Source organism: Rhinoderma darwinii, chromosome 4 (assembly GCF_050947455.1).
Source record: "Rhinoderma darwinii isolate aRhiDar2 chromosome 4, aRhiDar2.hap1, whole genome shotgun sequence".
Classification (NCBI taxonomy): domain Eukaryota; kingdom Metazoa; phylum Chordata; class Amphibia; order Anura; family Rhinodermatidae; genus Rhinoderma; species Rhinoderma darwinii.
Genome location: NC_134690.1, coordinates 358433409 through 358445481, shown reverse-complemented (window position 1 = coordinate 358445481; position 12073 = coordinate 358433409). Strand labels below are relative to the sequence as shown.

The following is a 12073-nucleotide window of genomic DNA, read 5'->3' as shown; positions in this document are numbered from 1 at the left end:
AGGTAGGTAGGTAGGTAGATTCAAGATAGGTAAATTGAAGGTAGATGGACGGTGACGTGTTGTGCATTGTGATGGCAGGTAACAATTGGAATTTTGCTTGTACGCAGCAGCCAATCTGAAAAAGTAGAGCTGCATTCTAAGGCATGAAGGAAAACCTACAAGCCACGGGATGAGACAAAGTTTGAATTCAATGGGGTTTTCCAGGAACTAAATTTAAGTTTTTTAAAACCGCGAAACAATAGTTTTCAATATACTCACCTTATTGATTTTGTACCATCCTCGAGCCATCGCTCCCCCCTCCCTCCTGACAGTGACGTCATAATAAGGATTGGCAGCCGCAGTAACATGATGTGGTGTTCCTGACGATGACTCATTATCATGTAGGAACGTACACAGAGTAATAGGGGAACTCTGCATGCCACGTAAAAACGGTAGAAGAACTGCAAGGTGAATATATCTGAATATTTATTATTTAGCTGTTTTAGCGCCACATAAAAGTTGTTTTTTTACATCCATCTTCTATCCATCTGCATCTTCTATTGCTCGGTTTAATCTCACGTAACACCTGTATAATCCCATATTAGGATGTTAGTAATATGATACAGTATAATATGTTCTTTAAATAAAATGTGACTAAAGAGGAAGTAATAGGAGGAGGAGGAAGTCGTGTTGGAAATTCATTTTGTTTGTTTACTCGATGTTTCTAGGTGTGTTTTGCACATAGCAAGTGGCACCTTGTCTGGATCTTTCTAATCTTTTTTTACAGGGTAGACCGTGGCAGATTTAAGAAAAAGTCAGATCACTGAATAGTCTTTGTAGTTACCAATATCATACTTTTAATTATAAAAATGGAAATATATATAGTCCATAAGCAGCAGATACATCGGGTTTAATTGTTATTCCAGGAACGCTACAGATCTCCGTTACATGAACAAGGTGGATAGGATGGCTGCTATAGAGAAGCTGTTGGTGTCGGAAAGGGTTATTCCCCTTTTGCTCCGCATTATGTATAGGAATTCTACGGATCGAGCAGTACATGTTTTATTCTAAGTGTGCGGCACATAAAAAAAAAACTGATTGTCTTGTGGAAAGACTCCTGGGTTTGGCATGTATCTATCTCTAGAATGTGGGTGTCTGGAAGGGTTGAACCTAGGTGGGTTTAGAGCCATTAAAGGCAATTAACCTGTTAAATCTATACAAATGAATCTCCACAATGATACACATCCCATAAACCTCATCTTTCTTACATGAAGAATAGTCATTCGGTTGGGTAAATTTTTGCTACTAGGAACAAGATACAGTCACAATCCAGAAAGAGAGGCAGCACTCCAATGTAATAAAAATCCAAAATTTTTATTCACCCAACATATAGGCAATGTTTCACTTTCCCATTGAAGGCATTTTCAAGCTGTGAATGTGTGGGCTTCAAACATTTAAATAGCGTGCAAAAGTACAAATTGGCAATGTATGATAATCAAGCATGATTACGTTTAAAGTGCAATACAATAATACAACATACAAATACTGTAATTGATATAACAATCATGTGAAACAGTAGAACAACAATTGAGCATATATCGCAATAATCATAAAAAAATACATTCATGTGCAGTAAAGTGTCAATCATCATATTATGAGTCACAGTTGGCACTCACCCCAAGTCGCTACGAACAACACTCCTGTTTCGGTTTAAAAATATTAAAGGTAATACAATATTATCATCATGACTATCTCTGCATTCATTAGAATCCACCACGCACGCTCACATCCTCATTTCCAGATTCCACTGTTAACCAATCAGATAATAGGTTGGGTAACTTGTGGACCAAAGGTCATCTGGTACAGTGCGTCACTCACGCATGCGCACTAGTTAGACTGAGACCTCCATCGCTATCTTGGAGAAGGTAAGTATCACCCTGACTCTCCTTTATACTGTAATAGAATGGATTCTAAAACATATGTTGCAACCGCAACTCAAGTGGCTAAAATAGAATTGGCAACTCTAGTTTAGACATTATAATAAGAGACAAAACTATGTATTAACATTTATGAAAGAAACGCTCCAATAAGGTTCTCAGAACTGGACCCTACGGGTTCTTACGACCAATGGGTGTTCAAATATAGTCATAATATATAATACCGAATGGGGAAACTAATTTCACATAAGATACGGATGACGGAAGTGAGAACATGCATAAATGGGATTATATACAGTAACATGACCGTCATGACATAGCAAATATTTTCAAATCGGTCGTGTTCATCTCGACCAGTGAGTGCACAGCCAACTTCCGACAATAATCCAGAGGAACAGAGGAAACGATCACAATTGCAGCAGGTCCTGACAATCCAGTATTGTCAATATATCTTAAAAGTTAAAGAAAGAAGAGCAAGACCTGCGGCTAAGGCCCCATGCACACGAACGTGCTTTTGCCGCCGCAATTCCCCCGAAAATCCACGGGAGAATTGCGGCTCCATTCATTTCTATGGGCCCATGCACACGACCGTGGTTTCCTGTTGCTGTAAGATGTAATTCCTAAACCCTTCCTCAAATTAGGATGTGAATATCGTCAAATTAAAGCCGGGACTCTGCACTTTCAGCCCATATTGATTATATAACTGGATATTCAATATGTTTTGGTAAACTGCTAAAATGCCAAAACTTGTGTCACTGTCCAAATAATTCTGAACCTAACTGTATCAATGTTCTTTGGCTAGTTTACTATGGTTGTGTCAACCAAACAGGTTTCTTTGTATAGCTTTTTCATTTGCGGTTTAAGAAGTCTGATATCCTACGCCATCATTCACTGAGCTGGAGGCCAGGAGTGAGGCCGCTGAACTCTTTCCGTGGACCAGTTTCAGCTGCGCAGTGGATGACCGCTGCTGTCACTGCTGGGCGGTAGAAGTAAAGCTCTGCCCCTGCCTGCTGCGCCTGGACCAGCAGCTCACACTGGCTGTGCGCTCAGGCAATCCCTCGGCTGTGCAGTCCAGTTATCAGTATCTTTCAGCCAAAGATTGTGCACAGACAGGACAACTCACAATGAGTGACCAGGCATTTGTGGTGGGGGCTGCTGAGAAGGGTCAATACTGGAGGGAGTGCTCTCTCTGGTCTTTTTGTGTTACCAAGCACCCAGACCTTTATTTCTGCATGGACAAGAGTGGCCCTATTTATGAAAAGAAATCAAACCCTGTTTTTACAATCTCCCACTATTTTTGTTATAGGTACTTTTTATACGAAGCAGCCATGAATCTAAACTAGCAATATGCCTTTTACCTTGTAACAAATTGGAAACTTAGGCCATGTTCACACAGAGTTTTTTTGCAGGCAGATTTTGATCTGCCTGCACTCCGTTTGCTGCATTTTTGGTGGCGTTTTTCGCCCGCAGCTATTGAGTGCCACTGGCAAAAAAAAAAAGCTGTGAAAAGCGTTTTCTCTTCCTCCAATTGATGTCAATAAAAGGGTCAGAGACTTAAACGCCCGAAGATAGGGCATGTCGCTTCTTTTTCTCACTAGATGGTTTTGCTGCTCGCGGGATTAAACGCCTCCGCCTCCCATTGAAATCAAGGGGAGACTTTTTCGGACAGTTTTTTGGCGTGTTTTCCGACGCGTTTTCCGCTTATTCAGCTTATTTTAGCATTGACCGTTGTGTAGAAGTACCAGATATGTTTCATCATCAATTCGTGTAGCATTTAAAAAAAGTAGAAAAGAAGGCTGAAGACTCTGGAAATGGATATGAATCAGCTATAAGACTGATAGTCTATGTGGTGAGAGATGCAATGTCCTGATAACCATAGAGCGACATAAAAAGGAGAATGAGGGATAAGATTTGAGATGGTGAGAAAGAAGAAATCATTTTTTTGTTTGAAAAAGAAGGCCTTAATAAACTTCAGCAGGCTTAAGGCCCTATTACATTGGCTGGTGCAGTGAGCGCCGATCAACGAGACATGTCGTTGATCGGCTCTCATTTGCTCCTGTCACACGGAGCTATGTATGGGGACGAGCGCTCGTTACTCCAATCGCTCGTCCCCATACATTATCATGTTTGCAGCGCGTCTCCCTGTTTACACAGGGAGATGTGCTGCCGACAACGATAATGTTTTACTTTTTTAAAACGATACGATCAGCAGAACGAGCATTTGCTCGTTCATCTGCTGATCGCTGCCCTGTTTACACACGACAATTATCGTCAATGAGCGGTCTATGAACGTTCGTTTGCCCGATAATTGCCCAGTGTAAAACCCCCTTTAGACCATTAAATTGTGCAAATTTACATGATTCATCCAATGATATAGCTCCTGAGGGTGAATATTATTGTGATGAATGAGATTAAAATCACCAGTTTGGATGAATTATGATAAAAATACAGGTATGCGTCCCCAGTCATTTATTCTGGTAGATCTCTTATCAAGTGTTAGGACTTGAGTTAGAAGTAACTTCAGGTAGTTTTTTGGTGGTTGCTGTCATTTTATGACAAATAGTTTCAAAGATCAAGATTATTTGGGTGCTGCTGTGACAACCAAGTTTTTTCCCTTAATCCATTTAAGCAACTGGCTAAAATGAAAGAGCATTATGAGACATTTCTTGGAGAACCTTTAGGTGGCCTAATATTCATTTTAATTATTTCTTGTTTTCTTATATCATCCAAAGATGTAATTACATTCCGCACTGTAAATATTGCAAAAGTTGCCACCATTTTGTAATACATTAGCGTTGAGTAGGCTCTTTAGAAGCATCACTTTGCCTGTCCCAGTTGAGATGAGGGAATATCGAAAAATTTCTTCTGTTTTATGGGAATGTTTAGGAAAAAGTGAGAAGGGCCTCTGCCCGTGTCTGAGATAGTCTTCCATGCAAAAATATAAGGGTTTATGAAAATTTCCAAAACAAAATATCTTGCAATGTGTGCAGATACAAAAAGTTGATCGGTTCTTTGTAAGTACCTTAAAGTAGGTTATATGAGATTATAAAACTATCGGTACTTACACCTTCTTTCTGACGGTGTACCACAAGGCTAAGTACTCAGTCCCCTTCTCTTCTACCTTTACACGTACGGTGTTGACTTTGGCCAGCTCATCAACTTTTTTGGGGGGTTTTCAATATCCTCTGTATGCAGAGGACACTTAAAGAGGCTCTGTCACCAGATTCTCCAATCCCTATCTCCTATTGCATGTGATCGGCGCTGCAATGTAGATAACCGTAACGTTGTTGTTTTTTGAAAAACGTTAATTTTTGGCCAAGTTATGAGCTATTTTATATATATATGCAAATGAGCTTTGAAATGGACAACTGGGCATGTTTTTATTCGTATGTCCAACTGGGCGTGTATTGTGTTTTTAACTGGGCGTGTTTACTTGTTTTACTAACTGGGCGTTGTGGAGAGGAGTGTATGATGCTGACGAATCAGTGACCAATCAGCATCATGCACTCCTCTCCATTCATTTACACAGCAGCATCACGTTCTTACTAGAACGATGTGCAGCCACATACACAAGTGTCCTGATAATGAATACACATGACATCCAGCCTGGACGTCATGTGTATTCAGAATTCTGACACTTCTGAATCCTTTCTGAGATTTCCAGCAAGGGAAACAAAATCTCGTTTACCTCATAATCTCGCGAGATTACACGCGGCTTGCTGAAATCTCACAGAAAGGATTCAGAAGTGTCAGGATTCTGAATACACATGACGTCCAGGCTGGATGTCATGTGTATTCATTATCAGGACACTTGTGTATGTGGCTGCACATCGTTCTAGTAAGAACGTGATGCTGCTGTGTAAATGAATGGAGAGGAGTGCATGATGCTGTTACCCAGTTGGACATACGAATAAAAACACGCTCAGTTGTCCATTTCAAAGCTCGTTTGCATATATATATAAAATAGCTCATAACTTGGCCAAAAATGAACGTTTAAAAAAAAAAAAAACGTTACTGTTCTCTACATTGCAGCGCAGATCACATGCAATAGGCGATAGGGATTTGAGAATCTGGTGACAGAGCCTCTTTAAATCTATGTCTCTGCTCCCTAGACACCCTAGTACCTTATGTCCCAGACTGTCTGTCAGCCATTTTCTCATTTTTGTCCTCCTCCTACCTTAGACGTGAACTAAGTTGTCACAATTGGCTCCCACACCCAAAATATTCTTATTTGTTAATACCACCCTTCTCCACAAGCACATTTCCTAAATGTAACATTTTACCTAGCCCGCAAACATTTTACTTCGCCCTCACACTTAAATCCTCACTCTCACTACCGTCTCCATTTCAAAAACATTCCTGTATCTGTCCTACTTAAACACCCTCCTGTGTGGCTTACCGGCAAACCTATGAAAGCGACCCTCCAGTCTGAGGACAAAATTATAAATATGATGGTGTATATGGAGTAATATTACCTGGTGCCCTCCAGTTGCCCCCCTATGCCATGGATCTGCCATTTTATGGTCCCCTTAGTGTTCTAAAATGGCCACAGCCCTTCACAGACTAAGTCTAAAACACTCCCCCTGTTCACGGATTGAATAGAACTTCCCACGTGAGCAGCTCTGACCAATCTGGGAACAGTAGGAGTGCCTCAAACTTATAGTCTAAGAAGTGCTGCCGCCGTTTTGGGATAGCACAGATGTGCCCCATAAAATAGTAGATCCACTGCAGAGGGACAGAACTGGAGGGCATCAGATATTATTACTCTATATACACCATATTTAAAATGTTGTCCCGGGACGGGAGGGTCGCTTTAATGCAATCTATCCTTCACACCGCTGCTTATATCATCTACCTCTCCCCCCATTCCTCTAAAACCACCGCTGCTATCATTTCCTCTACTGCCTGCCCATAGCACAAATAATACTTTCTTTACCCTATAAAGGACGAATTCTGCTCCGTCCTACATTTTTTTCTCTATTGCACTTATACCACCCCACAGGCAACCTCTGCTATGCCAATATACAGTAGAGGAGAGAAAACAACACAAAGCGCACAGCAAATGATAAAAGCAAAAAATCACAGATAGGTGATGCAGCCTGGGGTCCGGTCCGGGTCCAATGATAAACGGTAGAATAGGAAGTAGAGTTAAAAACAGATTTTTCCCTCTCGCTGCTTCGTGGTAGAAAGTACTCTCTTTGGTAATGAAAGTGAGGGATTCAACAAGCAAAAATGTAAAATCAGTTTTTTAGGACGCGTTTTGAGGACAGACTGGCCTCTTCATCAGGCAAAATGCAAATTATAGCATTTGTATTTGGCTTGATGAAGCGGCTGGTCCGGCCTCGAACCAGGTACTTTCTACCACGAAGCAGCGCCAGGGAAAATCTGTTTTTTCCTCCACTTGCTATTCTGCTCTGCCAATGTGACCCTCCTCTCTACCACTCTAATCACATTCTCACTCTTTTTGGATACAAGACTTCTCTCCTGCCTCCATTCTTATCTAGGACCCTGTCCCTTATTCCATCCGACTTTCTCCAAACCTTCAGATGTTCACTGAAAGCTCAGCTGTTATGGCAAGCTTATAACCTGGCCTAAGGAGTCCCGCAACTGGTATTTTAACGTTACCCCAACCCGACATGTCTAGAGCTGCCTACTCCTGTTCCGGAGCTCCTGTACTGTATTGGTTGCTAGATTGTAAACCTGTATGGGCAGGGGTCTTACTTAGTTTATCTTGTGAAAAACTACTGTAACTAACAATAGCCACAGAGTTTATTCAGTTTTCTTGCAGCAGGTGACAGTTAAGGTAGCACTTGTAAAACTTTACTTCCAGTGCACATTTTTGCTGCTACAATTGTTTGTTCTTGTTTTAGCTGTTTAGCTGAATCTCATTGCAGTATTTCTATGGACACAGGTGTCTAAATGGTGAGTTACTGTATGGTCAAAAGTATATGGGCACCTGACCATTAACACCTCGATGAGCTTGTTGGACATCCTATTCCAAAACCATGGGCTTTAATATTGAGTTGGGCACTTTTTTGCATCTATAACCGCCTCCACTCTTCTGGAAAGGCTTTTCACAAGAAATAAGAGGGTGCCTTTTGAATTTCTGCAGATTCAGCCAAAAGAGCATTTGTGTGGTCTCGCAGTGATGTTTGACAAGAAGGTCTGACTTTCCATTTCATCCCAGAGGTTTATGATGGGTTTAGGTCAGGGCTCTGTGCAGGCCACTTGAGTCTCCCCACACCAACCTCATCATGTGATGCCTTTCTGGACCTCGCCTTGTGCACAGAGGCACAGTCATCCTGGAACAGGAAAGTGCTTTCCCCAGACTATTGCCGGAAAGTTGGAAGCATAAAATTGTCTAAAACGTCTTTGAATTCTATAGCATTAGCATTACCCTTCACTAGAAATAAAGGGCCTAGCCTAAACCCTGAAGAACCGCACCAGACCATTATACCTCCTCCACCAAATTTTACAATAGGCACTATGCATCCTGGTAGGTAGCATTCTCCTGGCATTCACCAAATACAGATTTGTTCATCAGACTTCCAGATAGTGAAATGTGATTCATTACTCCAGTGATGGCGTTCTTTACACCGCTCCAGCCAATAATCTAATATGCTTATCTTGAAAAATTTTCCACCGCCACATCTGTTCACACTCCTGCGTAATGACGTGTCATTTGACATGAGGAGAGTCATTCACCACTTTTGCCCCCCCCCCCCAATCCGATAATATCGCTAGATAGATGAAGTTTAAACACCTATTTTGGCGATCATACTTCAAGCATAACTAGTGAAATTAATTTTTAATCGCTCACGTGTCGTATACTAATGGGGTACCAAGGGTCCTCCGGTCAGGGAAGTGTCCTTACTTCTCGGCTGTAAACCGCCCTCCTCCCCTCCCTCGAGTGACGGCTCTAGCGGACACTTGCGGTGGAGTCGTCACTCGAGGGAAGGGGTTGTGAAGGATTTACAGCTGAGAAGCCAGAACATTACCCTTACCGGCGGACCCTTGACTTCTCCTTAGTCACCAAGGGCCTCCATGACACAAGAGAAAACAAACTAGCTCTTTATGGTTGGGCAGAACATTCAGCGTACAGGGGTGCTCATTGTTTATCATTATTCTGGGGAAGGCATCTGTGTTATCCATTTGTTTTTTTCTAGTTGCTAGAAGCCGCACATGAGGGGCTGTATGCAGCCCATGGACCATCACTCTATTCATTCATTTACAGAAGTTTCATTAAATGAGATGTCCCAACAGGAAAAACCCTGTCCACATGTTCTTTGAGGGCATATGGACATCATGGAAGTGGGTACCCCAATTAGCATGCACCTCTTTGAGCTCACGCTCGACTGTATGTTGCATCTGAATGGCTGCCATGTAATACTACATTTTCCCCTATTTTGTCGACGGTCTCAAAGCGGATTGCTACAATGGCTCCTATGTTAAAGGGGTTATCTGTAATGAGATGACCTGTTTAAAAGAAAATGACTCATTTTCCATGGATATACTGAGATATTATTCCATTCATGTATTATGCAAGAAAAATATGAAAGTAAAAAACAATTACTGTTTTATGAGTTGTAGCGACATCCTTTGTATTATTCAGCTTTGTTTCTTTCCCCTATAGATAATAGTTTAATACTCGTTCTTCTCCCTGCAGTCTGTCTTCACTAGAATGGCTGTTGTAAAGGCTCTAGACAAGATAACAGACAACGATTTCTGCATGTGAGTTCCTTTAACGCTACTTCTCAGTACCAACTATATTGTTAACAGAACAGTGTGGGGGAGGGGCTGATAAGAGGAAGCACGAAACACCTACTAGTTAATAATCTGCTGATAAATTGTTTTAGATTTTCTCCTGTCTTCTGTTATTGGAAGCCATTCAGAGTTCACGGAATTCGTTTTTGCGTAGCTCGCAGAATGTCTCCCCTTGGTCAACGTAAAGGGGGAATAGTCCTTTTCCAACAGAGCAGAGTTGGGCTAAATTCACACGAGCGTGATTTACGGGCGTAGAAAACTCAGATTAAATTTGTCTGTGTGCGTTGCGTTATGTATCAGTGTGCTTTGTGAGTGGCATGTGTTTTTCACGCACTCGCAAGCACTTTTTTTTTTTCAATGTAATTGATGCGTAAAACACGGACCGCACACAGATGTGCATCAGTGTGCTGTCCATGGTTTTCACGCACCCACTGACTTCAATGGGCGGCTAGATGTGTGAAAATGCACCAATCTAGGAACGCACACTCGCTGCGTGAATAGCCCCATTGAAATCAATGGGGCCGTGTGCTGTGCGTTGTTTCAACGCACAGCACACGGACAAGATTCACGCTCGTGTGAATTGAGACCTAAACTTTCTTGAAATTAAATCTAAATGTCACAATTCCATTTTTCTTTAAATCTTTGCTGAAGTAGACCTCCAGAATTGCTATATGTAATACTTTTTTCTTAGCTATTTGAAAGGGTTTGTATCACTAAGAAAAACAACCCCCATCCATATGACTTATTAGGGCACATGGATATCATAGAGTGGGCTACCTTGCTCAGGACCCTACTCTATGAGCCAAAGCGAGGGTTGCTCTTTCTTAGCATCTCTCTACTATGGCTCATGGACCTGGCCCGTCCATATGTTCGATAGAAGGCTATTCAACTGTGTGGCTGCGTTGTAATACTACATTTTCCCTGCAACGATCAAAATGACATTATAAATATTTAGCTCTATTTTTTTTCTAGTTTCACTATGATCAACTCTTATTTTATATGTAGTTCTTTATGACTATGGCAGTTCATAAATATTCATAAGGGTTCCACCCCTGCTCAGTACTCTTAGAATACATCATTTAGAAGCTTACAGCTGATTGGCCTGCTACCTTCCATACACTGCTGAGTAACAGTCAACATGATTGGCCAAAGTCTTTTACTATTAAATCTACAGTCTCCACTCCATAGTTGGGTAAAACACTAGTCTCTTTTTCACCTAATTAGAATTTCCTAAATATTGACCAACAGGGCTGTAAAAAAAAAAAAAAAAGTTTCTATTTAATTGAATACTCCCAAGATAATTTAGTCGGTCTAATATAAGGTAATGATATGAGATAAAAGCAACCAAAGCTCCTATTTGAGCAGCACATTATCAGTACACATTGTACTTACAAATATACACACCACAACAGTGCCGATGACCAGCTGCCATCTTTTCCTGTAAAATGCAAGGGGTGCAAGTGTTGTTAGCATGTCAGCAATACACACTAGTAGTACCACACTAAGATACAAGAGTATGGAGACCCAGCAAAGTCACCGCTGGTGGCTATGCCAGTTGCTGGGCATCCCTCCGAATTCAATGACTAGCAAGTTGCCATTTGCAGGCACTTCTTAATGAATCTGTACAATAAAAAACTCACCAACTTTTCTATTTAAAGGCAGGTATATGTCATATACACCAGTGATTCTGGATGCATTGTTAGCCGCAGAAATAAAAAGGAATGATTTGTATAGATCTAGTTAAGTGAGACCATTATCGATTTGTCACTTGTTTAGATAGCATTAGACTTAAAAAAATAAATAAAAAAATATGATTTTATCTGAATATTGGCAAGATAAACCTAGCCTGACTTGCTTGTATTTTACAGCCACTTTCCATGGCCTCCATCATCTCCAAAGACAACTTGTCAAGTGGTTGATATCCAGTGCAACCATGCTTCAGTATTTGTGGCAGGTAATTCATTTTTTTTCCTTTTAACCTTTATATTTTACATTTTGTTTTTGATTTGTTCAGAGGTAGGAGTTTATCAATCGATGAAAAACAGATACTTTTCAAGCTCCTAGTATACCAGCCAGGCTCTGTGTGGTGGTGTTCTCCATCATTGAGTTTTCCTTTTAGCTGTATTAATATCTGTTGTGCTTAGTTTGATTTTATAGCCTGCATAAACGATGTGATCCGCTGATCGCTGCCCTGTTTACACGGGTCAACAATCGTCCTATCAAGCGTCTTTAGAACGCTCGTTAACCAAAACCATTAAATTGGTCTTTACTCAGTACTTGGTTTAGCAATATTTTGCTGCAATTACAATCTTCTTGGGTATGAGGGTACAAGCTTAGCAGACCTCTTCTTGAGAATTTTTCTCCCAATCTTCTTTGCAAAACCTCTCAAACTC

The 12073-nt window shown here is 41.0% G+C and overlaps 1 protein-coding gene across 5 annotated transcripts in view; it reads left to right on the top strand.

Annotated features, from left to right (window-relative positions):
• Nucleotides 1-12073, top strand: part of PUS10 (pseudouridine synthase 10) — an 82056-nt gene that overhangs the window by 56976 nt on the left and 13007 nt on the right. For all 5 annotated transcript variants that reach the window (XM_075864506.1, XM_075864505.1, XM_075864508.1 and 2 more), the window contains 2 exons: nucleotides 9583-9647; nucleotides 11549-11634. In XM_075864506.1, coding sequence (XP_075720621.1) covers nucleotides 9583-9647; nucleotides 11549-11634 — 151 coding nt within the window. The remainder of the gene's footprint in view (nucleotides 1-9582; nucleotides 9648-11548; nucleotides 11635-12073) is intronic.